The sequence below is a fragment of the Mus musculus genome, chromosome 9 (assembly GCF_000001635.26).
Source record: "Mus musculus strain C57BL/6J chromosome 9, GRCm38.p6 C57BL/6J".
Classification (NCBI taxonomy): domain Eukaryota; kingdom Metazoa; phylum Chordata; class Mammalia; order Rodentia; family Muridae; genus Mus; species Mus musculus.
The window spans coordinates 78,327,166-78,353,304 of record NC_000075.6 but is presented as its reverse complement, the minus strand read 5'-3'; the positions used below and the strand labels follow the sequence as shown (position 1 = coordinate 78,353,304).

The 26,139-nt window shown below is 45.9% G+C and overlaps 2 protein-coding genes across 3 annotated transcripts; one reads left to right on the top strand and one right to left on the bottom strand.

Annotated features, from left to right (window-relative positions):
• Positions 1 to 6,112: 6,112 nt before the first annotated feature.
• Gsta2 (glutathione S-transferase, alpha 2 (Yc2)) lies at positions 6,113 to 22,287 on the top strand. Of its 2 annotated transcripts, XM_006510814.2 has the most exons (8): positions 6,113 to 6,216; positions 10,708 to 10,818; positions 11,367 to 11,475; positions 14,609 to 14,660; positions 15,614 to 15,746; positions 19,403 to 19,544; positions 21,087 to 21,218; positions 22,056 to 22,287. In XM_006510814.2, exons 3-8 carry the CDS (start codon positions 11,389 to 11,391, stop codon positions 22,176 to 22,178), a joined length of 669 nt encoding a protein of 222 aa, XP_006510877.1. In that variant the 5' UTR covers positions 6,113 to 6,216; positions 10,708 to 10,818; positions 11,367 to 11,388; the 3' UTR covers positions 22,179 to 22,287. The 2 variants fall into 2 exon arrangements, with proteins under 2 accessions (XP_006510877.1, NP_032208.2); NM_008182.3 differs by lacking the exon at positions 10,708 to 10,818 and having other exon boundaries at positions 6,160 to 6,216; positions 22,056 to 22,285.
• A 1,397-nt stretch (positions 22,288 to 23,684) lies between these two features.
• On the bottom strand, positions 23,685 to 25,275 carry Omt2b (oocyte maturation, beta). Its single transcript, NM_205822.2, has 3 exons — positions 25,041 to 25,275; positions 24,613 to 24,783; positions 23,685 to 24,013 (listed from the first exon to the last, which is right to left on the bottom strand). The coding sequence occupies exons 1-3, from the start codon at positions 25,165 to 25,167 to the stop codon at positions 23,952 to 23,954; spliced, it is 360 nt and encodes a 119-aa protein (NP_991391.2). The 5' UTR covers positions 25,168 to 25,275; the 3' UTR covers positions 23,685 to 23,951.
• Positions 25,276 to 26,139: the final 864 nt, after the last annotated feature.

Here is a 26,139-nt window from a genome sequence, read left to right as displayed (position 1 = left end):
CCTTAGCTTATTATTATTATTACTATTACTATTATTAGTGTGTGTGTGCTTTTATGTTGCTTGTATATGCAGGTTCTCATATTTTCATAGAGGCAGAAGAGGGCATTAGATCTCCTGGAGCTGGAATTGTGACAGTTGTGAGCCTCCTGGAAACAAACCTCCCTTCCTCCTCTATAGCAGCAATCTCTCTGGCCATCATTTTAAAACTATTTACTTATGTTTTTAACTCGGGGACAGGGTTTTTTCTTTTCTAAAGATTTATTTACTATTATAGGTAAGTACACTGTAGCTGTCTTTAGAAGAACAGTCTTGTCCTTATGGCTCTTAATCACTGAGCCATCTCTCCAGCCCAGGGACAGGGTTTTGCTGTGTGTTTGTAGGTGTCCTGGAACTCCTTATGTGGATCAGTTGGCCTTGAATGGGCCCCTCCTGCTTCTGCTTCCCCAGGGCCGAGATTGCAAGCTTGTGCCACTGTTGTGCAGCAGTCGCCTTCCATCTGGAGAGAGGGCTCAGCAGTGAAGGGCACTTGTCCTAGCAGAGGACTCAAGTCCATTTTCCAGCACCTACATGGTGTAACTCCAGTTCCAGGTATCTGAAGCCCTCTTCTGTCCTCTGTGTGCACCTGGGACACACTGGTGTACATGGGTACATGCAGGCAAGCCACTAGTTTGAAGTAGTTTTTTTTTTCATTTATTTTATTTTATTGAGTGTATGGTGGAAGGGTGAAAAGGGAGGGGGGTGGCATCTTCCCATGCTGGGATGATCTGTGCCTTGGGAAGGAAGGCAGCCAGTCGGTCCAAACGGGTTAGTGTGTAGTCAATCGAGGTGCTTTATGGAAAAGATTTGGGGGCTGGTGAGACGGCTCAGTGGGTAAGAGCACCCGACTGCTCTTCCGAAGGTCCAGAGTTCAAATCCCAGCAACCACATGGTGGCTCACAACCATCTGTAACAAGATCTGACTCCCTCTTCTGGAGTGTCTGAAGACAGCTACAGTGTACTTACATATAATAATAAAATAAATCTTAAAAAAAAAAAACATTTGGTTCTGGCCTCCCATTTGATTCTCAAAGGGCAGTCTGAGAAGCCTTTTAGATTGTCAGGGAATCTATCTTTGGTGAAAGTATTCCATGGCCACTGTGTGCCCCCTGAGACTCCCGTTTACTCCTTCAGCTTAGTCCGGCCTTGCATAGAATTTGAAGGCACAGATAGAACTAGAGGCTGCTGGCACCTCTTCCAAATGACTAACTCCTGGTGACATGAATGATAGCAGCTCTCACTGTGATAGTTTAGCCCCTCCCCAAACCAGATTCTTGCAGGCAACACTCAGAAAGCAGAGGCAGACTGATCTCAGAATTCAAGGTCAGCTTGGTCTACAAGGCCAGTTCAAGAACAACTACTTACAAATACCATGCCTCAGAAAAACAAACAAACAAACAAAAAACCAAGGGAAAACAAACAAAAGGTCCCAATTCAAAGAATGAAATCTAAAGATGTTTGGATTGGAGTCCTCTTCTGGCAATTTGGTCTTTATGCATGTTTAATCAGCAAATGTGGTTCTCAGCAGGATGGGCATTTGACAGTTATCACTGGATTGGCAAAGCTCTCTTCCGGACTCTGCCCACACCCGACAACCTCGTGATCCACACACCCAAACAACAGGCAAAACATTCGGAGACATCTTGAAGTAGTTCTATATGAATTAAAACAAAGAAAGAGGGCTGGAGAGATGGCTCAGAGGTTAAGAGCACTGACTGCTCTTCCAGAGGTTCTGAGTTCAATTCCCAGCAACCACATGGTGGCTCACAAACATCTGTAATAAGATCTGACACCCTCTTCTGGAGTGTCTGAAGACAGCTACAGTGTATTTATGTATAATAATAAATAAATCTTAAAAAAAAACAAAGAAAGAAAGAAATGAAGAGAAAGAAAGAAAGAAAGGAAGGAAGAAAGGAAGGGAGGGAGGGAGGAAGGAAGGAAAAGAAAGAAAGGCAGAAGTCTTGGATCCAGAATAAGAAATAAATATAAACCCAGAATGGCTTTACTATTATAGTAAAGGAAGTATAGGAAGACTCCAAATATTTCTTTTTTTAAAAAAAGACTTATTTATTATTATAATTAAGTACACTGTATCTGTCTTCAGACACACCAGAAGAGGGCATCAGATCTCATTACAGGTGGTTATGAGCCACCATGTGGTTGCTGGGATTTGAACTCAGGACCTTCAGAAGAGCAGTCAGTGCTCTAGCCCACTGAGCCATCTCACCAGCCCCAAATATTTCTTATTGCATATGATCCTGAGAAATCACATGGTGAGGGAGAAACCGCATTAATTTACCTTATTTTGCATATATATACACATATGTAACATATATATAATATATATACATATAACACACACACACATCTTCAATCAAGTTATCTGAAAATAACAAGGAGGGCCTGAGTTGGCCCAGTTGGTCATTCTTCAGTGTTAGGTCACAGGGTCATTTGAGAGCGTTAAGGAAATCATAAGGTAAGGAGATACATATGTTTGAAATGGGGAAGTCTTACACAAGCTGTTTCTTATGCCAAAAAAGCTTACTAAAGAAGTGCAGCCGGGGCTGGTGAGATGGCTCAGTGGGTAAGAGCACCCGACTGTTCTTCCAAAGGTCCGGAGTTCAAATCCCAGCAACCACATGGTGGCTCACAACCATCCGTAACGAGATCTGACTCCTTCTTCTGGAGTGTCTGAAGACAGCTACAGTGTACTTACATATAATTAATAAATAAATAAATCTTTAAAAAAAAAAAAAAAGAGTTAAAAAAAAAAAAAAAAAAAGAAGTGCAGCCATTGTGTTGGAGGGGAACCTCTCAGAAGCAAAGGGGAGGGGTGATTGGGGGCAACATTTGTGATGTAAATAATAAAAGAAAACTAATTAAGAGACAAGAAGTACATCCATGTTATTTATTATGTTGAGGAGAGAAAGTGGGCAAGGACAGTGGAAGGAAGCTATCTTACACAGGGACAAAGTCAGCAGGAGGCTAATCACACAATGTTGAACAAAGGAAACAGATGGGGTGACTTGAACATTTCAGATGGAGCACACTGTGGCCTTGGGACTGATAATTGAGTCTCTTCATGAGAAAAGCCAAGTTCCCAGGAACCAAAACTCTCAATCCTTCAAGGCCAGGACTTCATCCCCAAACTGGCCTTGACAAGTCTACTCCTTAGCAAAGACACAGAACTAGGGTCTTTTTTGTCCTTTTACTGAGGCCTCTGATGAAGCCTAAAATTGGTCTACTCTCAATAAGGCCCAAGACACATTCCAAATCATGGCTAGCATTCTTCACGAGCACACCTTTTTTTCCCCCCATTAACTTTTAAGGGACTGCCGGGCGTGGTGGCGCACGCCTTTAATCCCAGCACTCGGGAGGCAGAGGCAGGCGAATTTCTGAGTTCGAGGCCAGCCTGGTCTACAGAGTGAGTTCCAGGACAGCCAGGGCTATAAAGAGAAACCCTGTCTCAAAAAAAAAAAAAAAAAAGAAAAAAAAAAAAAACTTTTAAGGGACAAAGAGAAACAGCCTCAGAGTGGTGTGACAAAGGGGTCTTGGTGTCTACATTAACCTTCACACTGGGGAACAGTATTTGGGGGTCTATACCTTTGAGCTTGTCTTTTCCATGTAAGAACTCTGCCCCAGGCTCTTGGGAGCATGGCAGAGCAGGCTATACCACCAAGCTGCACTCTCAGCCCCGTGAAACTTTTCTGAAGCCCAAGTAATTTTAAAGAACACATTTGAAGGACACATCAAATTTTTATTTCAGATAAAGTCCAGGAATTGCAACAAAGAGCTTGGACATTTGTTAGTCTGGTGGAGTAGCACATGATAAATCACTCAACTGTCCTTTCTACACCTGCACAAAGGGACACATCTCCAACACTCAAGGGAAGTTGGTCACATGCCCATCGTGGCCTTTCTGCCGCACACCTGGCCAGCCATGGGAACTTGGAACTAAAACTTGGAACTAAGCCCTGGAGAATTCTTCACTCAGGGTTTTTTTTTTTTTTGGTTTTTCGAGACAGGGTTTCTCTGTGTAGCCCTGGCTGTCCTGGAACTCACTTTGTAGACCAGGCTGGCCTGGAACTCAGAAATCCACCTGCCTCTGCCTCCAGAGTGCTGCACTCAGTGCTTCACTCCATCTGTAAAGGGACCTGGTGGAGGCAGTGCAGCATGCCCAGAGGATGGAGAGGAGAAGGATGGAGAGGATGGAGAGGAAAAGGCTGGAGAGAAGGAGGGCCAGCTGAAGAAACATGAGTGTGGAGCCTGGACTGCAGAGAAAGGCTAAAGTGCAGGCAGGCTTGAAGAACAGGGCCTCCACATGACCATAGGAAAATGGCACAGAACAGGCAGGCAGCTGAGCGCTTCCTTTCCAGGCTAGGACAATGCACTCAGCTCTAAGGCAAAGGCAGTCCTCAGCAGGACTCCTGACTCAGCCCTTGCTGTGCACTGTAGATCTCCCAGTTGTCTCTACTGGCATTGCTCTCCTGGGACATCTCCTTTCACCACGAGTTTCCTTCCCTCCTCTGCCATAGGCTGTCAGGCTGTGACAGGGACTCTTTCATGAGCAGTGTTCAAACACAACTCATCCCTGTGGCTGAGACCCTGTGTGCACATATGTGTACCATGAAATGCGGAATGGCTAGGTTGTCATCTGTTTTTAGCAAAGTGAAGGGTCCTTGAAGAACGAAATTCTATAGCTGAAGAGAAATTAGCAGTGGACACCAAGATAAAAAGAGGCCAGCCCTCCTTTCTGGTAGGGTATACAGCCTTAGGCATGTGACAGGCATCTCGGAGGCCAGCCAGATCATCAGGTAATGATTAATAACCAAGACCCATGAACCATGGATTAACTAAAATCATGAATCAGCTTGTGGGTGTGTGAGTGAGGTCAGCGAGAATGACCTTGTTGTGGATAAGAGCCCTGTCTGAACTTGGCAGGAAGGATCAGTAATTCTCACTAGCTTGGAAATGACATTGCTAATGGTGACAAAGCAACTTTCCCACAGGAGTAACTGCAGGGACTCACAGGCTGCACTGAGACCTAGAGCAGGCTGGACAGAATGTGACTGGTCACCAGATAAAGTTAAGTGTGAGCTGTGTCCGTCTTCTCTGCCCTCTGGCTCTTGAGTTTTTTAAATCAAAACAGGGCAAAGATTAAGACAGATATCATGCTATTTGCAGGATTTTAATATTAACATGCTTCATCAGATAAAACAAGCAGGGAGCAGTGTGACCTGTTGTGTTTAACTTAGCCTTGAATTTGAGACAATGCATTAATTCTGCAATTTAAGGCTCCTTAAAAAACCATCTCCCTAATTCAGCAGTTTAAAGTCAAACTTTGTTATGAGAGCTGAGAGTTCTGTGGGGTGACTCAGGTAAGGATGGTCATACTGTTTGAGACTCTCAAGTGGTTTTCCCTTCTTTCCTTCCTATCCCTCGATTCCACGTGTGTGTGTGTGTGTGTGTGTGTGTGTAAGAGAGAGAGACAAGAAAGAAAGAAAGGAAGAAAGAAAGAAAGAAAGAAAGAAAGAAGGAAAGAAAGGAAGAGAAAGAAAAGAAGGAGGAGGAGAAGAAGAAAAGAAGAAGAAGAAGATGATGATGAAGAAGAAGAAGAAGAAGAAGAAGAAGAAGAAGAAGAAGAAGAAGAAGAAGAAGAAGAAGAAGAAGAAAAGGAAGAAAGGGAAGAAGAAGGAGAAGGAGAAGGAGAAGGAGAAGGAGCAGGAGCAGGAGAAGGAGAAGGAGAAGGAGAAGGAGAAGGAGAAGGAGAAGGAGAAGAGAAGGAGAAGGAGAAGGAGAAGGAGAAGGAGAAGGAGAAGGAGAAGGAGAAGGAGAAGGAGAAGGAGAAGGAGAAGGAGAAGAGTTCCTATAGAGTTCTTTATAGACGCATGTATGAGGATCATTTACAGGCTCAGAGGAACCTTATCAGGAACTGGCTATATTAGAGGACTCTAAATTTTCAGGAAGGGGTGGGGATTCATTAGTCCCTCTTCCTGATTTGTCACCTTTCTAGTCTATCATGAAACTCTGGTATCTTGGACTCTATGTGTGTCTATGGGAGGGGCTGATCCCTATTGGTCCCTATACTGGGTAAGAATTGTTGCCTTACTAAAGTAGCGTGCACACTCCTCTGGAGCTGGATTGGGAGCTGAGTGGAGAAGAAGCCAGGACTCTCACTAGGTCAGTGTTCTCTCTTATAACCTGTGGAACCTGTTCCCAGGTCTGCAGCACTGCAAACTAGTTTTTCAGCGTTTTATTTAGTTAGCATGCACTGATTGCATAAGATAATTGGATTTATTATGTAATCCTCACCCATGTATATAATAGGCTCTGCTCATATTCAATGTCCATTACGATTGATTTACCTGCATTTGGTTCTGGTTCATATGCATTGCTTTGAGACTGAACATCCAGTAGCCACCTATTGCTCCCCCTCTATTCCTTCTTCGGTTCTCCCTCCCTCCAGGTCCCTTCCTCCCTCCATCTCTCCCTCCTCCAGTCTCCCGTCCTCCTCTTCTATCCTTTCTTCTTCCCTTCTGTTCCTTCCTCCTCTCCTTCTCCTCTTTTTTCCCCTTCTACTTCTGTCTGTCCCCTCCTTCCTGCCCCTCCTTCAGTGTCACTGAGCCAAAGGGTGGGGTTTAACAGATTTGCAGGGGAATCTAAGGGCATGGGATTTAGGATATCGAGGAGTGGGTCTGTCCTGCCCTCTCAGGAAAAATGAAGATCAACAATGTTCTTCTCCTGAACTGCATCCCCAAACCCACAGAGAACTTGCAGATTCCTCTCTCTTAAGAAGTGAAATTCACCACAGACCGTCCCGGGTCCCCTCCGAAACCAGGTTCCCAGCTCGGTTTTCTAGGTCATTTGTGTCTGTCATGTGTTCCCATTGCCTTGATCATTCTGTTGAACAGAGTAGCAGGTTTCATACTTAGGATTTCTACTTTATTACTAGTTTATTATCTAAATACCCAACACAATTTGTATTTTTAAATGGTGAGCCAGAGCAAGGAAGTAGGAAAAAGAAAGTGTGAATCTTGAACCATCTGAGGACCCTGGCTATACCAGGGTTTCCATCCAATACCAGGAAAGAGGCCGTCTACTTATTTCCTTTAGAAACTAAAGAGTATGTAAGAAGATACAGCAGGAATAAAGTCCTTCTGTAGAACGAGGCTGAATGCAAGCTCCGACACTCAGCAGTTATGTGGCCAGTCCTGTACTGAGATTCAAGGCAGTCACAAACATGGAGAAGGCTCTAGGACTCTTGGGTAGCATGCAGCTCTAACTCTGGGAGGTTAGAGAGAGCCACACAGCTCAGCATGGATGTCATGTATAAGGCACTCGTCACCAAGAAGGCTGCAAGGCAGTAGCCTGACCAATGTTGTGCACTGACTGCAGTGTGGGGAGGATGGAGCAAAGGACTTCCCTGAGAGCCTCAGCGTCTCAGAGTCCCTGGGATGTCCTCCAGACTGAGCTGTCCAGGGCAAACTAGCACTTGCTCATGGGGAAAAACAAAGAAAACCAGAAAGACAAAAAGAACAGAGCTTCATAATGTGCTGCAGGCAGCTGTTAGGCGACCATGAGGAGCAGCTGCAATCTGAGGGTAGGAAGGCTGACATCTGTGCTGAGGCTGGGTGATGCTGGCCCAGGAGGCAGAGGCCACATGAGCAGAGCAGTCAGGGACTTCTCAGTCTGGAAGGCTTCTCCCTCCAGCCCGGGCTTTAATGGCTGCAGAGATGATGGTGCTCAGCTTGAATTCCAAGAGCAGAGCTTGCTCTTGCTCAGTTAGGAGTCTGTAAGTCTGGGGTCTGCATAGGGTTCTAGCCCATGCAGAGCAAAGCCCAAACGAAGTCATTACCCTGTTCCCTTCCAGCCTTTATCATCCTCTGGCCTTGTAAACTGCTCAGTGCAGGCGATTATAAAGCTCCTACTGCACTCCTTCAAAATAGAAATAAACATTTGTATATAAACCAGAAAGAGGGCATAAAAAGGAGGGGAGAACATCGTAAGTTTATCTGAGCTGGCACAGTTAACTCTTTTATGTATAAAGAATCCAGCCACACAGGCGTTGGCACATAAATAGAGTGAGAGGAAAAATACACTCAGGCTAAAACTGTCACCAGACAGAGCCTGCACAGCGCGCGCTGGTCCTGGGCATCAGCCTGCATTGACCATTCCCGAGCTACAGGCGAGGAGCTGATGGTGGGTCAGGCACTGACACGTCGTGGCTCCTGGTGGAACTTTCCCTCTGACTTCTTGTTTTTGCATCTCAAAGAGTTTAGATACTTTATTGCCTAAAAATGTTAAATGTTGTGACCAAAAGGTAGTTTTATGTCACGACTCTTTTTTTTTTTTTTTTTTTTTTTTTGCGAGACAGGGTTTCTCTGTGTAGCCCTGGCTGTCTTAGAACTCACTCTGTAGACCAGGCTGGCCTCGAACTCAGAAATCCACCTGCCTCTGCTCCCAAGTGCTGGGATTAAAGGCATGTGCCACCACTGCCTAGCTAAGTCACAACTCTTAAAAAAATTTTTTTAAAAGGTCAGCAAGATAGCTCAGGGTAAAGGTGCTTGCCGCCAAGGCTGATGACCTGAGGTAAATCTGGAGTACTTAGAGTGAGAAGAGAGAACTGACTCTAGTTAGCTGCTCTCTGACCTCTCCATGTGCCCAGTGGTTAGTGTATGCCCACATTCATTCACAGACACACCAATCAATAATAAATAAACGATAAAAAACCCAACCACTTATAAAAATATAACTGAAATTGTTCCCAAGTCTGAGTGATTGGACTCCTCCTGGCTCTTTAGTGTAGCCTATAGGTGTTTACAACCACACCCCTGATATGCCCTGCCCGACTCGACTGCTGAGCTTGCCTGGTGATTGTGTGAGGTTTTCTTTGTTGTGGTGTTGTCCCTCCCTAGTAGTATGAACTAGAGCAGTAGTTCTCAGCAGAGAGCAATGTGCCTGCCCCCTAAGAGACATTTGACCAGGCCTAGAGGTGGTTTGAACTGACTGGGGGATAAATAGGCTGTCGGCTCAGTTAATGAACTACATTAAACTACATTGCCCACAGTGTCACAGAGCCAAAGAACCATCATCTGGCCAAAACCACCAGTGCCAAATATCCTTGAAACAGCAACTGAGAACTCTCTGACTTTACAGCAATACCTACTTCTTACATCTATGTCGGCCCGGAGTGCGGTCATGTGCACACGCACAAGAAAGTATAACTAATAGTAAGGTCTTACTCAGAATTACTCAGTTTCCACACAAGAAACCCACATAGAGAACTGTAGTGTTGATTCAGTGGTTAGGAGCATACATTGCTCTTCTAAAGGACAGAGTTCAGTTCCCAACCCCCATATCAGGTGGCTTTCAACAGTATAACTCCAGCTCTAGAGGCTATAATGTCTTCTAGCCTTTATAGCCATGGCACCCATGCTCACATGCATGTCCATACTTCCATGCACACACATTCTCACACACACACACACACACACATACACACACACACACACACACACACACACAAATAGAATCCTAGCTGCTCATGGTGGCACACGCCTTTAATCCCAGCACTTGGGAGGCAGAGGCAGGCGGGTTTCTGAGTTCGAGGCCAGCCTGGTCTACAGAGTGAGTTCCGGGACAGCCAGGGCTACACAGAGAAACTCTGTCTCAAAAAAACAAAAAACAAAACAAAACAAAAAAACAAAAACCCAAAACCAACCATAACAAAAAAACAAAAACAAAAACAAAAAAACAAAAAAAAAGAAAGAAAGAATTTTTTAGAATAGACAGACCCTGAAATTTTCTATCATGTGACAAGGTAAAGACTCTACCCCTGGCCTGTGATGTTGACTTACAGTCACTGAGCAGCAGGGACCCAGCGTGTCTGCCCACTGTGCAGGATATCAGGTGTATCCACCAGGGTTTCCTCCTCAGGGGGCTGGATGACATCATCCCGTCTTCTTGCAAGAGTGACAGCACCGCACCAATGAACTTTGTGATTCACCAAGGTTCAATGAGCGCCTGCCCTTGACGTGGTGCACACCGAAGGTGGTTACTTCCCCTGGGATGTGAGGCTGACAAATCAGCTACTCTCCTCGAAACACGGTCCAGCCACACAGTGGGAAACAGAAGCAGCAGGAGATGACCCTTCTCCTGCAGCAAGAATTGGGCATTGGCACAGCCAGGGTGACATAGAGCCAACGGAAGCTTCTGAACCAAGTGGTCCAGGAGCCAAAGAACCAGGGAGTTTCTGTGCCTCATCCCCTCCGGGATGGCTCTGCATCCAAGGCTCAACAGGCTCCCAGGTTTGGTTTGGTTTCTTTCTTTTTTTTAAAGATTTATTTACTTATTGTATATAAGTAGTACACTGTAGCTGTTCTCAGACACAGACAAGAGAGCATCAGATGTCATTATGGATGGTTGTGAGCCACCATGTGTTTGCTGGGATTTGAATTCAGGACCTCAGGAAGAGCAGTCAGTACTCTTAACCGCTGAGCCATCTCCTCTAGCCTGGCTCCCAGCTTTTTAGTCACTGTAGGCTCCAGGCAACTCTGCTTCTGACCTCAAGGTGAAGGCCTATGGGCAGCTGAGACTGGTTTGGTGCAGCTGCAGGTTGATGGTTACCAATGGGTGAAAGATTAAGTTACAAAGCTCTCCTGTCTTCATCAGGGTTTCTATTCCTTGCTTCTTGAGCAAGTTGGAGGAAAAAAGGATTTATTCAGCTTATACTTCCACATTGCCGTTCATCACCAAAGAAAGTCCGGACCGGAACTCAAGCAGGTCAGGAAGCAGGAGCTGATGCAGAGGCCATGGAGGGATGTTACTTACTGTCTTGCTTCCCCAGGCTTGCTCAGCTTGCTTTCTTTTCTCTTTTCATTTCTTTTCTTTTTCCTTTTCTTTTTTCTCTTCTTTCTTTCTTTTTCTTTTCTTTTTTTGGTGTTTCAAGACTGGGTTTCTCTGTGTAGCCCTGGCTGTCCTGGAACTCACCCTGTAGACCAGGCTGGCCTTGAACTCAGAAATCTGCCTGCCTTTCTTATAGAACCCAAGAATACCAGCCCAGGGATGGCAGTGCTCACAATGGGCCCTTCCACCTTGATCACTGAAAAAATGCTGCACAGCTGGATCTCATGGAGGCATTTCCTCAAGGGAGACCCTTTCTCTGATAACTCCAGCTTGTGTCAAGTTGACACACAAAACCAGCCAGTACATCTCTCTCGGCTCCCTGCAAGCCAGCCATGGAGGAGGCAGACTGCCCTCTCCAGTGTGTGTTACTAAACACATTCACCCCACAGGCTCCTGGGCTGACCTCTCTGCCTTTTCACCCCTAGACCGTGAACCACAGTTGCTGCAATGGCCGGGAAGCCCGTGCTTCACTACTTCAATGCCCGGGGCAGAATGGAGTGCATCAGGTGGCTCCTGGCTGCAGCAGGGGTGGAGGTAGGTTGTGCAGGGTTCCACAGCTGGACCTCAGAGCCAGTTTTAAAAACTTCTCTAAGCTGAGAGACTCCATGCCAGGAGAAGCTCAGGAAGTTTGCCTTTAATGGTTAACTGTCTAGTACTAAAAAGGGGATGGATCGACTGGACATAGTGAAATTTTACTGTGCTTTCTAGGAAAAAGTCATTCACAATTAAAAGACATTTACAGGAGAAAAAAAATCAAATAATGAATCGCTTACTTGATATTAATCAAATTACATAATGAAACCTGGAAACAGAAACTTGAATACTGGTTATTAGGTGGCACTAATTGATTATTACAGATTTATGGTATGATCTTGTGACTTTAGGAAAGCCACTGTTCATTCAAAATGACTCTATATGTTTGAAGTATATATGTTATGTGAGGTGTTTGTGCTGCCGACCTGTGACAGCACAGGACTGTGTGACATTACAATCGATCTCAGAGAAGATGGGCACAGAGATGAGCAGGGTGGCCTGCAGCTGGGGTATTGGAGCTGGGGACTGACAGATAGACATTCTTGTATCTTGTAGTTTTACAGTAGAGAACCTGAAGTTTCTATGATAAAGGTGGTTTAAAGGGGCAGGGACTGAAGTGACAGCTCAGTGGCTAAAATCCCACACTGTTCTTGCAGAGGACGGGTACAGGCTGCTCAGAAACACCTGTCACTCTAACCCCAGAGGGTTCCATGCCTTTGACCATCATGGGCAATTGAGCAGACATGTGCATGCACACACACACACACACACACACACACACTTTTCTACATATAGTATAAAAACACTAAAAGGGATAAACTATATCAGAAAACTAAATAGAGTTATTTTATTTTTTTTTTTCGAGACAGGGTTTCTCTGTGTAGCCCTGGCTGTCCTGGAATTCACTTTGTAGACCAGGCTGGCCTCGAACTCAGAAATCCACCTGCCTCTGCCTCCCGAGTGCTGGGAATAAAGGCGTGTGCCACCACGCCAGGCTCTACAGTTAAATTTAAAACACCCACCACAAATGAGAGGCCTGACACAAAAGGTTGTAACAAAAGACCTGTTGAAACGGAACAACACTCAGTAATCAAATGAGTTTCCCATGACTATCAAACGGCAGGCACAGGGCTGTCGGGAGAGTATAAGTGGTGAATAAGAGAGAGCTCACATCCTCAGGCAGCCTCCATGTCTGTGAGCTTCAGCTTTCAGTGTGAGTGGCCCAGGTGAGGAGGGGACAGCAGCATTCAGCAGCTAAATGCTTTCCTTTCAAGCTTTTGAGCAGAAAATGCAGGTAGGCTTTAGTGCTGCCCTCTAGCGGCGACTCTGGGGAAACACCTCCCAGGTCACACAGGGGGGCTCAGCAGTTAAAGATGCCTGGGGATGAAGTGGTGGACACTGCTGGCTGGAGATCAGGTCCTCAGATAGCAGCAGAATGGGAGGCTTAAAGGATGAAGTGGCATCCCGGGAGGGCCGCTGGTGTTCTCCCGAAGTGTCATGGCCACGTGTTTACCTCAGCTGTGGAATCGCACCTTCTCCATTCCTAAAAGATAAGGGCTTCCTTTGGATCCTTTCTGAATGAAGGAGAACATAGGACAGAGACACTTTAGAGCGGTTCCCCAAGTGAATGCTTTAAATAAACACATAATTGGCTTCAGAGTCCATATGACAGCGTTGTGGCTGGGGGATATGTGCTAAGCCACTGGGGTGCTGAGTTCAGCACAAGAGGAAGGCAGGGATGGGGCCATCTGCACAGAAGCCTTCCTCTTCTGAGTCCCATAGTGACTGGGAAGGCAGTGGGTGGGGCTGTTAGAGAGCAGGCTCAAACCTTGCAGATGCCATGTGCCTGAAGGATGGCCATTGGCATCACTCTCACCATCGAACTCACCCCCACCAGCCCATCACAATTCAGCCCCCATCTGTGATGACTGCTGTGTGATCCCTGTACCTCTCTGAAGGCTGTGCAAGTTGCTGATGCTTCTATTTATGTTGCCTATCATCCTGATCTTGTCAGGTTATGGAACCATCAGCAAACAATCTCACTAGGCAAGTTTGAAGCTGATTTTCAACCTTGAAAAGCTAAAAAATTCTTTACAATCTGAAGGAAAAAGAGTGGTTTAGATTACTTTAGAGGGCTGGAGAGATGGCTGGGCCTAAAGATTAAACATGGCTTCAGGTCCCAGTAACATAGTGGATTGTCATTGGGTGTGTGCACACAAAAATATTTAATACTCATACATAAAACTCATAAATATATGAAAACCACAACAATGGCCCTGAGATGTAAGCAACTTTACCAAGTGGCTGGTGTAATGGCTTAGTTGTTTAGAGTTCTTACTGAACATGCAGGCAATCTTCTGTGGTTTGCAGCACCCAGATAAGACAGGTAATAACTACCTGTTACTCCAGCCCCAAAGGCATCTCTACACCTGGCCTCCATGATCTTTTTTTGTTTGTTTGTTTGTTTGAGACCGAGTTTCTCTGTATAGCCCTGGCTGTCCTGGAACTCACTTTTTATACCAGGCTGTCCTCCAACTCAGAAATTTGCCTGTCTCTGCCTCCCTAGTGCTGGGATTAAAGCCCTGCACCACCACGCCCGGCTGGCCTCCATGATCTTGACCTCCAAGAGGAATAAATTCATATGTACTAAACATACACACACACACACACAAACACACACACGTCTGCATGCATGTACAATTAAAATTAGTAAAACTAAATCCTGAAGAAACAAAACCCAAGTGGTCATAGGTCTATGCTATATACCAGGATGGAGATCTGGGAAGATCTATCCTGTTCTCACTGGAATTAGCAGGATTTCCTGAGAGTCCAAAACTTTAACAAAGTCCCAGTGCTTGCCTGCCAGGGAGATCACGCTCTTCTTAGGACCTAAGCATGGCCATCATGAGTTCTAGAGAAGGAACGAGCCAAGAATGAGCAGCTTGGTTGTGCTCAATGCCCATTTGCTGAACAATCTATTCTGAATTTCCAAGTGGCCATGAATAGACTCCTTTGTGTCTCCTGGAGGTTTTCAGTTCTGCAGATGAAGTACCCAACAGGGACCACTGAAGTTCAAAGGTCTACAGTAACACAGAAGGAGCTAATGAGCATGCTTTTATTTTCCTGCTTTCAGTTTGAAGAGAAGTTTATACAGAGTCCGGAAGATTTGGAAAAGCTAAAAAAAGGTAACACAGAGTGTTTGTGTGACATCAGGGAGGAGCCTCGATAAAGGCCTGTCTGAAGGTGATGTTAGTGGGTGGTGGGTGGGAGTAGTTAGAATGGCAGAGTGGTCTGATGTAGGTGGTGGGGCTCCCTGAGTGACCTGGAACAGTGGGAATAGGGGTGTGGTCAAGTGTCTCCAAAGATTTGTCTGGTGACTTGTGAATGTTTTCTCATGATTTCCCCATCAGCTAGTTCACTCAGGTTCACTCACTTCCTCTGTGTTTTACCCACACTGCCCATCAACCACAAACATGTGTCCAGGGATTAAATCATGGGTGGAGAAACAGCTGGAAGGGTTTTTTTCTCAAACATTTTTATTTTTTTTGTTTTTCGAGACAGGGTTTCTCTGTATAGCTTTGGCTGTCCTGGAACTCACTTTGTAGACCAGGCTGGCCTCGAACTCAGAAATCTGCCTGCCTTTGCCTCCAGAGTGCTGAGATTAAAGGCGTGTACCACCACGCCCGGCTTCAAGCATTTTTATTATAGCCTCTGATGAGTTACTATCCCCTGACAGATACAGGCTGGAGGATAACAAGGAGGCTCAATACATAAGAAACACCCTAATGCCATGAACATAATGAGACTTTCAGACTCTCTACTTAGCTCTGTTTGCATGGTGGTCGTTGGCTGTCCCTCCTCACCTCCTTAATTCACCCAAGGATGGGAACATACAACCATGCATGAGAGATATAATATATACATGGATAGGAAATTAAGGTGATTGAGAGATGCTCAAAAGATGATGAGATGGGTGAGACAGAGAGGAAACAGGGGCTAAAATAAACGAGATTCCACTTGAAAGACAGACAGCTGCTCCTTTCCTTTCCTCTGCATGTTGAGAAACTTCAATACTTTTCTGCTCTCAAGAAGTGAGTCTGAGACAATCTACACACGTTTTCCCTTTATCCTTTCACAGATGGGAATTTGATGTTTGACCAAGTGCCCATGGTGGAGATTGATGGGATGAAGCTGGTGCAGACCAGAGCCATTCTCAACTACATCGCCACCAAATATGACCTCTATGGGAAGGACATGAAGGAGAGAGCCCTGTATGACGTATTTCTTGTTATTACCCCATGGGAAACAAGGGAAGCATTTGGGTTCCTCCTTAAGTGAGCAAGAGAGTGGTAGGGTTTGTGTCTATGGTGGTTCTGGGCATAAACACTTAGGTCAAGTATGGCAGAGGGTGGAGGGGAGGGAAGAGCAGATGGGGTAGGATCAGCAGAGTGAGACTACAGCAGAGGATGATGCTCAAAGCACAGCCCAGGGACTCAGCTGCAAACATGGGGGAGGGGGGGCACAGCTTCTGAGCTTGGTGGAATCATGACTCAGGCACTCAAGCTTCAGGGACTGGATCTCAGCCAACAGCTCAGGACAAAGGACATGGGAATGGAGATTAGAGGAGGGTCCTAGGGAAGGAGGGGCCAAAGGAACTGCTTCCTTCATCCAGGAAGGAATACTGCAGAGCAAGAACCTGAATGCCAGCCAGTTCTGTGGATTGGTCAACTCACTGAGCCTTAGAGAGGCTGGTTCCTGAAAACCAGGGTCACCTGAAGCTTTTAACTCAGGATGAAAGCAGCCAGGCTGGTGGCAGCACCCACACTGGGACCAACTCTACTGTGGAAGAATCCTTCACTCATAAACCACGTGTGGGAGTGTCACAGTTGCTCCCAGAACTAAAAGTGATATTAGCCAGCAAGACTAATGGGGAAGACATGTCCACGGGAAATAGAGACTTGGCTTTAACAGTGCATGTATAGAAATATTCATAGCAGCACTATTTGAAATTTTCTACTAGAGAATCAGTCAAGACATTCAGTAATAGATGAAGGAGGAGCCCAGGTTCCAATTTAGCCATGAAAATAGATTGTGTGTTTAGGGAAGCAGGAAAGGATAAAGAATAAGCATTGTATTCTGTAAAGGAAGCAGAGACCAGGGCCACATGTTCTATGGTTGATTTCATGGGAAGTGCTCCTGTACTCAGCATGGATAAGAAGGAAGTGGAGGGGAGAGGGGATCAACCTCTTCTAACATTGCAGTATGCTGACGTTGTTAGACTGCCACAGACATACTGAAATGCAGAATACCATCTTTCAAGGAGCCAAAAATGCTATAGTGTGAAAATGTGATGCCTCACCTTTCCAAAAAGAACTGTATAAAATACAGTTTAGAACAAGGGAAAACATATGTCTGGTGATATGCTCTGGATTGACAGAATAAAGAAATAGACAAATTGCCACGTGGCCACGGAGTGCCCACTTTAATCCAAGCCAAGCACTCAGGAGGTAGAGGCAGGCAGAGCTCTATGAGTTCAAGGCCAGCCAGATCTCTAGAGTGAGTTCCCTACAGCCAGGGCTACAGAGTAAAACCCTGCCGAAACAAACCAAACCAAACCAAAACAAAACAACCAAAAAAACAAACAAACAAAAAAAAAACAAAAGAAAACAACAAAAACTTTGATAAGGATATTTATCTGGGGCTGGCTTACAGGTTCAGAGGTTAGTCCATTATCATCAAGGCAGGAACATGGAGACATCCAGGCAGGCATGGTGCAGGAGGAGCTGAGAGTTCTACATCTTCATCTGAAGGCTGCTAGTCAAAGACTGGCTTCTAGGCACCTAGAAATAGAGTTTGAAAGCCCATAGCACACGTACTCCAACCAAGGCAACACTTCCTAATTGCCACTCCCTGGACCAAGCATATACAAACCATCACATTCCACTCGGCCCCATAAACACATGAGTTTTGGGGGGAACATAACCTACACATAACATAATAAAACAGACATTTAGCCTAACATCTATAGTGTATAGCTGTCTCAACAATGTTAAAAGTCCAAAGTCTCTTCTAACATTGATCCAATCACTTAACTGTACCCCAAAAGCAAGACAGGAAAGCTGCTGGGCAAACTCCAAACTCTGCATCTCCAAGGCTGATGTCAATGTGGTCTTTAGATTTCCAACTTTTTTTCATCTTTGTTGTTTGCAACAAACTTTTTTCTCCTGTGCCGATTCCACTCCCTGTTAGCAGCTTTCCTCAGCAGATATCCCATGGCTCTGGCATCTCAAACATTTTGGGGTCTCTAAGGCAACATAAACTTCACATGTTCGTGTTTCATAATCTGGGATCTACACTTGATCTTCTGGGCTCCTCCAAAGGGCTTGGGTCACTTCTCCAGCTCTGCCCTCTGTAGCACTCTAGGCTCTGGTTGATCCACTTCACTGCTGCTGCTGCCCTTGGTTATCATCCCATGGTACTGGCATCTCCAATACGCTGGAGTCTTCCACTGCAACTAGGCTTTACCAGTAGTTTCTCGTTGGCTCTCTTCCAGGTGGCATAACCCCTTCATTTCTGGGCTGTCAACTGATATCTAGGTTGCACCTTCACCAGTGGCCTTCCAAGGCCTCTCACAGTGCCAAGCTTCAGCTGCTCTTCATGACCTCTTTATGCCTTCAAAACCAGTACCACCTGGGTGACTCTTACACATTAGGAAGTCCAGCTGCAGCATGAGGTACAACCCTGGCTAGCTCTAGAACACAGCTTCTTTGTGCTCTCAGAAAACACTTCCCAGAAGCTCTCACCTCAGTGATGCTGGTCTCTTCTTTTTTTTTTTTTTTAAAAAAAGATTTACTTATTTATTATATGTAAGTACACTGTAGCTGTCTTCAGACATTCCAGAAGAGGGCATCAGATCTTGTTACAGATGGTTGTGAGCCACCATGTGGTTGCTGGGATTTGAACTCCGGACCTTTGGAAGAGCAGTCGGGTGTTCTTACCCACTGAGCCATCTCACCAGCCCGATGCTGTCCCTTCTTAATCACCACTGATTTCTTAGCTCCAGCTAACCAGCATCAATTGGCCCAGTAATCTCTTTCTATTGACTACAAAGCCAGATACATATAGCCGAAGCTGCCAAAGTTCTGCTGTTTGCTGGGGCTGGAACATGGCCCCTTGTTCTATACCTCATCACCAGCTTTCTGTTTCCTAATATTCACTGTCTAGCTTGGCTGTTCAGGAACTTGCTCTGGAGATTGACGAAGATAAGTCTTGACAAATGTTAACAAGCCTAGGATCTGTCAGCAGCATGTGGAGGTCATACAGATGTGCTTCGTGAGAAATGGATGGACAACTTCTAACACTGACCAAAAATGACTCCAGGCTGTGCAGCACAATGGGAGATGAACAGAGACGCTTGTGTTGAGCTTACACACAGCTTGTTAGTTCTGAGAATCTCAGCATGCTTGTTGTACAAACAATGTCAGGGAGAGGCAGGTACATAGGTAGACAGACAGGCAGGGATAGAACTAGCCTGTTGTAGAGTTGATGGTTATCTTCTGAGATTCCATCAATTATGACTGCATCTTTAGATGGTCCTGTGATTATTTTTTGTGCGTGTGTTAGGGCATATGTGTATAACAAAATTTAAACAAAACAAAACAAAACAATACTGGGAGGATTGTAGGGAGGAGGGGTAAGAGTGGTCTGGATTTAATGTATAAGAGAAGAATATTTTAAAAATTCTCAAAGTGTATCAGAACCAGCAGGATGTTCAAGGGTGAAGTTAATATATCTGTTCAATGGAAGAGATAATGACCCACTACAGACAAATAACTTTGCCAGCAAAGTTCACGGTAAATTTCTCAGCTTTTCACATTCAAATGTACAATAGGAGATTCTTGACAATTTGGAAACTTTTGTCTTTTAGGATTGACATGTATACAGAAGGTATTTTAGATCTGACTGAAATGATTGGGCAATTGGTATTATGTCCCCCAGACCAAAGAGAAGCCAAGACTGCCTTGGCAAAAGACAGGACCAAAAACCGTTACTTGCCTGCCTTTGAAAAGGTAAGTAGGCTCTTTGAAGTCTGGGGACACTGAGTTTCAGGGACAAGAGAAAGGCAGAGGCTGGGAGACAAAGGCTACTGCTACACTGGCCTTCACTTCCATGAGCCTGCTGTGTAGCTCTTGCCCCCCAGGGCACTGTGTAAAAATGGCCTGGAAGGAGCAATGGATGCTCATGCCAGTCTAGTATCCAGAATTCAACAGGCTTCTTGGCCACAACCAGCACTGGGCCTGTGGAAGGCTGAGCCACACCAGAGAAGGACCTGGGTCCTACAGAACACAATGGGCTTCCCTTCCACAGAGAACTGCAGTGAACAACAGATGGGAAAACATTCTGTTACACAGGGAGGCCTGAGAGCAGCTGCCCATCAGGAGGTTATGATAGGGTAACAAAGACAGAGGGGAAATATCTGAACAAGGAGAATGATGGAGGGTGGAGAGGAGGAGGCTGCTGAAGAGATGTTAAGGAAAACTGGCCTGCAGGACTTGGGGTCCCATCTTAAGAGAAAAGCCACGCCCACTCAGTAAATGAAGGTCAATGCCCATGCAGTACCTCTCATGGTCAGGGCTTCTCTTTGGAGGCAAACCAGGAACACTTCAGAAGGTGTTAAACTTCTGCCAAGTAAAAGATAAGAGCTAAAATTATGGTCCTAGAGGACGAGGGCTTCTTACAAATTTGTTAGGGTCCTGGTTTTCTGCTCTAGAGGAGGTGGGACCTGGGAGAATGGCGTCCATGAAGGAGGTGAACTAAAGTCTCATGCAATAGACAACTTTATTCAGAGCATCAAACTGATGAGTCCCATGAGCAACATGTACACTCACAAGAGCAAACTGCATGTGCTGGCCAAGTTGCAAGTGACAAAAACATGTTTTTCCATATAGACATATAAATACATAACAATAGCCAGTTGTAATGAAAAATCTGAGCTGAACTCACTCCCATTCACTACAGCTGGGATGGGCAGAGAAGCTTAATCCAAAATTACTTCCATGTTTGGAAGGAACTGAGGTCACAGGACTCCTGTCTTGGTTTCTTAGAGTTTTTCACACAAGCACTCAGAAATCTCCTCCCATGATTTTGTCCGAGTTCCAACAGAACCTGACTTGAAAACCCATTTTATAAAGAATCGCCTTATTTTTCATTCATCACTGAAGGTTCGCTCACTGCTGCCTCTGCTCTGTGGAAGCAGGGAGGGCTTTAGGTGCCATCGGGTCCTCACAGTTCCCTGAAGCCTGTGGTGCTGACAGTCAAGGGTCTGTCTCATAGGACACACTGTCCAGTCATCACGGCTGAAATCATCTCTGTGAGATTCATGACCTCCATGTACACCGTGAGCCATGTTCTGATGGACACTTGATGCTTGCTTTTGGTTTTGAATGGGGTAATTATAATTATTTTCTCTGTATATATGCACAATATAAAAGCATTTCAATGGATCTTTATTTGAAGCTGAGTAGAGGCAGGGTAGCTTTGAAAGTCTTGGGGAGAGTGAGGGCCCCAGCCCAACTCTTTGTGTTCATAATCGGACTCCTTTCATTTTGCAGGTGTTGAAGAGCCATGGACAAGACTACCTTGTGGGCAACAGGCTGACCAGGGTGGACGTCCACCTGCTGGAACTTCTTCTCTATGTTGAAGAGCTTGATGCCAGCCTTCTGACCCCTTTCCCTCTGCTGAAGGTGAGACTACCTCAGAGAGGCAGCCACACACATGTCACCTCTGACAATATAACGGTGGGCATGGCGGCTGAAGTCCTACCCTCGGGCCTCCAAACTGAGCTACTAGACCCTTGGGTTGAGTCTTAAAAATAATCTTTTTATGTGTGGAGATTTGAGGATGGTATCCCAGGAAAAATATGTTGCCCTTTGTAATGAAAAACGGGCATATCCTGAAGCCCTCTCCTTGGACCCCTGATCCTGGCAGGAGGCTTCTGGCCTCTCTTTTATCTACAATCATGTGTTTTTTATCACTCAATGTCTGAGCAGGCCTTTGTCATGTGTTTTTATGTTTGCTCACTCAATGTCTGAGCAGGCCTCTGTCATGCTCTGTCTGTGCAGGCCCTTCCCTCAGCTCTGTCTCCTGCTCTCTGTAGCCTGCTTTCTTCTCCAGTCTTCCTCATGCTGTCCCCAGCTCCACCTCCATCACCCCATCTCTGTCTCCCAATGTGAAAACTGGCTGAGTTGCTTCTGGTTAGCCTTGGACATTCCTGTCTCCATTAGCACATCAGTTTTTCATGTCTTCCTTTCTCTTTCCTTCTATCTCATTCACACCTGAGAGACATCGCCACAGAGGCAGATCTACAGGGCATGTCTAGAGGAGATGGTAACTGGATGTCAAAGGAGCTCTGAAGACATATGATGCTGAGCTCTGCTTCAGGCTCATGGTTTTTCATGCATCTCATGCTGACACTGGAGCTATTGCAAGGATGCAGTTGATGATGTTCTGGGAGGGGCTCAAATCCCTGGGTCGTGCACATGCCTACTACCAATGGTCAAGTTGTGGTTTCTGGTTCACAGGCCTTCAAGAGCAGAATCAGCAGCCTCCCCAATGTGAAGAAGTTCCTACATCCTGGCAGCCAGAGAAAGCCTCCCTTGGATGCAAAACAAATTGAAGAAGCAAGGAAGGTTTTCAAGTTTTAGTGTGGCTGCATTGATGGAGCCACAGATACTGGCCTCTAATTGTTTGCAATTATAAAATACAATTGTTGATTCTGGCTATTGTGCAATAATAAAAAATTAACAACTGGTATATGCTCCTCATAAGTTCTAAGTATGAGCTCAGATTGCTAGCATAGCATACAAAGAGGAGGCAAAGAAGAATCACTTCACAGGAAACAAAGCTTATAAAGCATGAGGAGAAAGTAAAAAATAACACACACACACACATACACACATATACACACATACACACATATACACACACATACACACACACATACACACACATACACACACACATACACACATACACACACACAAACACACACACACACACACACACACAGCCAAGGATCAGACGTGGCCCTCAGTGACAGCTCAGGCTGGGACCTCACCATGACCACAGGTGGCAGGGCTGGCCGCTCACAACAGACTAGACTCCATCTCTCTTCATAGTGCTCAAACTGCTCCACTTCTCTTCCTCTCCCATCTGACTACCACATACCTGCACATTGTGGTGGACCCAACTGCAGGGCAGGTCTGTGGGTGGCATGGTGATTCACAGGTCTCTATCTTCTTCCTCCTGTGCTCCACATGGTAGTCATAGGCAGTGTGTCCATGGCCTGCCTGTGCCATGGGATGGAGAGCGGTCTATGGGCATCTTTCCTAGCATGCACCGTGTAGCACAGCAGAATGCAAATCTCTGTCTCTCCTCCTCCTCCCATACATTGTTGCCTGGATTTGATTTGATTTGATTTGATTTTGATGTGTCCTAGGCAAGATACAGCTTTGCCCACCAAGCCAGACATCAAGCTAGGATGAACAAAGGACTGCATCTGCTCTTCCCCTTAGTGTCAGAGTTCACATCCCACTGCCGCTCTCTCAGAAGCATTATTCCCTCAGCCCTCTCAGCCTCCCACCCTCTCTTTCCAGCCCCAGCCCCAACTCAAACAACAAACAAACAAACGAACAAACAAAACAAACAAAAAAACCAAACATGCCTAGGTGTTTCTACCCAAGACAAGCAGTTCTACTTAGTGATGGGGAAAATACGGACGAGTTCCACAAGTATCTTCATCTAAATTCTTCCCCTCACTCTAACCCAGCTGCTAAAAGGCTCAGGCTGAAACTTCACCACTCCTGCCAGAGCCAGCAGTGAGCCTTATGACACACACCCCACATGTGGTTGTTCTCAAGGTTACCCTGCTGCCAGTGGCTCCTTTCCCCTCCCCCAGCTACCTCCATGACCCTCTGCTCTGACACAGGCCCAGGTAAGGGCCTGGTCTCCCACAGTGGGCACGAGGGACTGACTCCTCCAGAAAACACTCACATATACCCCTGAACTCCATGAGGAGCCCAAGGACTCTATGAAGATCTGTTTTATCTCATCATCTTACCTGACAAAGAATATTTGTGTTTTACAAAGGCAAAACTAAAAATTGATTTGAGAAACCAAACAAATAAGCCAACAGACCAGATTCTCCTTGTGTAAGTCAAACACATGGTCCTTTCTTCTGCCTGAAACTTTTATTTATTATAAAACCGTTAAAACCCCACTTAAAAGCTGGACATGGCAATAATAAAAATCACAGTATAGTTAAGAACACTGGTAAAACCCCCTCCCCACCTGTCCTGGCACAAAAAGATCTGGAACTTGGCATCATGGTCAAGCCGGCTTCTCCACAGGCAAGGCTGTTCCAAGGTTAACATTATGGCAAAGGACATCTGAACAACGGGTCCTGGACAGGCGTCCTCTTAAATGAAGTACCTCCGGTTCCACCACACAGGGCTTTGCAGGCCTCTGGCCCAGGCTCTGGCTAAAGAGAAAGCGGCTGGTCAGGTACATGCTTGCAGAGGTGAGTTTCCAGGAATGATTCTGGACTTGGGCCTGTATCAGAGTTTTCTGGAGGGCTTATTTAAACACTGGCTGCTATGCCTTGCCTCTCCAGTTTCTGCTTGTGGTAATGGGGAGGGTACCTGGGTAGGTAAACATTTTTAACCAGTTCCCGGTTGACCTTGAGGCTTCTGGCCCTCAGGCTCACAGCTGAAATGCACAATCGGTGAGCCCAAGTGATGGACCAGGGATCCATTGGATAGAATCCGTTCCTCTAGAGAGGCGCTACCTAGGCACTCAACGCCACACCTGGAAAGCAGAAGCAGACTAGATCCTCGCCATCTGAGTCAACCACACAGTCAACTTTCCCAGCTGCATCGTGCTGGTCTTCCTCGGAAGCCAGAACCCACACCTTGGAGTAGTTAGATCGGGTGGTAGTTTTCAGAACTCTCTGCCCTGGGCCTTAGGCAGTGCAACTAACTAGGGGGAACACAAGTGGTAGGAAAAGCCAACTTTTCAGGCCCCCTCCCACCCCCACAAAGGAATAAAATATCCTGTACCAAGGTACATGAAGCCGTTTACCTCGATTTCGCTTGGTCCGGAGATTGCAAGCTAGCGACACAATCACAAACATTGCAAAGATCCTAATCCCTTTGGATCCATAAATGTACAGGACTGTTTCACTTAAATCACCATCAGATGTAATAAGAACGTGCATATTCAAAAAGTATAGCAATAGTTCCGGCCTCAAATCTGGGAAGGGAAAAGGATGCTTAGCCAGCAGTAGCAGCAGCAATAATCCCCAAGAAGAGAACAGTTAAGATACGAGAGGCAATCTTAAGACTTGAAGAAAAAAGGGGACTTGTGTGGGGTCCACCTAGACAGAGCTGATGGCTCCTCTATCTTTCTAAGAGATGCTGCATTAAGGAAATTCTGGGACTTTGGTAGCAATTGCCAGACCGTGTTTGGCCAGCTTACTCTCAAAGGGTCTAAGTTCCCACCATGCTCACCAAACAATCCTTTGTAGACCCAGGTCTCTAGGTACACAATCACAAACTCCAGGGGGTCCAGGAAAGATGGAAGGTGATGTTGCATCTCACAAACAGGGCCATAACATATGTGAAGTTGAGACATCATCACCCTTCCCTGCAAAAGATCTTCAGATTGGCTACACCTTCTTCTAAATGCTGCCTTCTGTCTGCTTTCCTGTCTCTCCACCCCCAAGCCCCACCCCCAAGGCACACTATGGTTCCAGGCTCACTGGCCTATTGGCCAGGGCTCCATTTCTTCTCTTTCAAACATTTGCACACATTCCTGCCAGCTCAGATCTGTACAATTACTCAAGGCTCCAAAGCTTGCACATTGGCAGGGATTTTCTGCCAATAAACTAGTGCTACATCTATGGCTCTCTTTCACCAAGGGCAGCACTTGCCAAGGAGTCAGGGGAGGCTGCTAGCTATGAGGCCCACACAACCTCTGAGGATTTTCTTATCCGCAAAGAGCCCATAGCTTAATAACTGCCCATCTCCTCTTCCAATATGCCCTGTCTTGCAGCCTCAACACTACCTAACCTCCAGGGTCTAGCATTGTAGACTCCAGGTACAGACTTCAGGTTCACTCCAGGCATTTAGCTACTTAGTGGCTGAAATCAAGACTGCCTAGGAGGAACCCAATGCCCCAAACCCTGAGGTAAAGGAGCCTGAACTTGGGGCCAAAGTCTGAGTAGAGATGAGAATGCAGGATTCTCTCTACTTGGGGATTCTAAATTCCCTAAAACAGCAGACACCTGGAGGGAGCCAGCCTGCTTGCTCACAGGTGGATATTCCCGTGGCCTCTTTCTCTTAGCCCAGAACACTCAGTCAGACCTCTTTCTGTTCCCAGCTTGTTCCTGTCTTGTGTCTTCCTACTCATTGCTACCCTAGTCTCTCTTGTGTCACTGACCACACCTGCTTATGGTTGGTAGACTTTCAGAGCAAGATAGGGTCTACAAGGGATGGGAAGCCAGACAGAAACCTGATGCTTTCAAATCACCTTACCTTATAGGCTGTTCTGGGCTTCCCAACCTCACTAGCATGCCTAAGGGAGTAAATACATTGGCATGCCTGTGAC

What these genes read in the sequence shown, in the direction of transcription:
- Omt2b (NM_205822.2), bottom strand. Translation starts at nt 25,167, where the DNA reads ATGATGTCTCAACTTCACATATGTTATGGCCCTGTTTGTGAGATGCAA. An exon ending in GGTCTACAAAGGATTGTTTG is followed by an intron (nt 24,784 to 25,040) that starts GTGAGCATGGTG and finishes TTCCCTTCCCAG; the next exon opens with ATTTGAGGCCGGAACTATTG. An exon ending in CCGGACCAAGCGAAATCGAG is followed by an intron (nt 24,014 to 24,612) that starts GTAAACGGCTTC and finishes CTTTCTCTTTAG; the next exon opens with CCAGAGCCTGGGCCAGAGGC.
- Gsta2 (XM_006510814.2), top strand. Translation starts at nt 11,389, where the DNA reads ATGGCCGGGAAGCCCGTGCTTCACTACTTCAATGCCCGGGGCAGAATG. An exon ending in TTTGGAAAAGCTAAAAAAAG is followed by an intron (nt 14,661 to 15,613) that starts GTAACACAGAGT and finishes ATCCTTTCACAG; the next exon opens with ATGGGAATTTGATGTTTGAC. An exon ending in GACATGAAGGAGAGAGCCCT is followed by an intron (nt 15,747 to 19,402) that starts GTATGACGTATT and finishes TTTGTCTTTTAG; the next exon opens with GATTGACATGTATACAGAAG.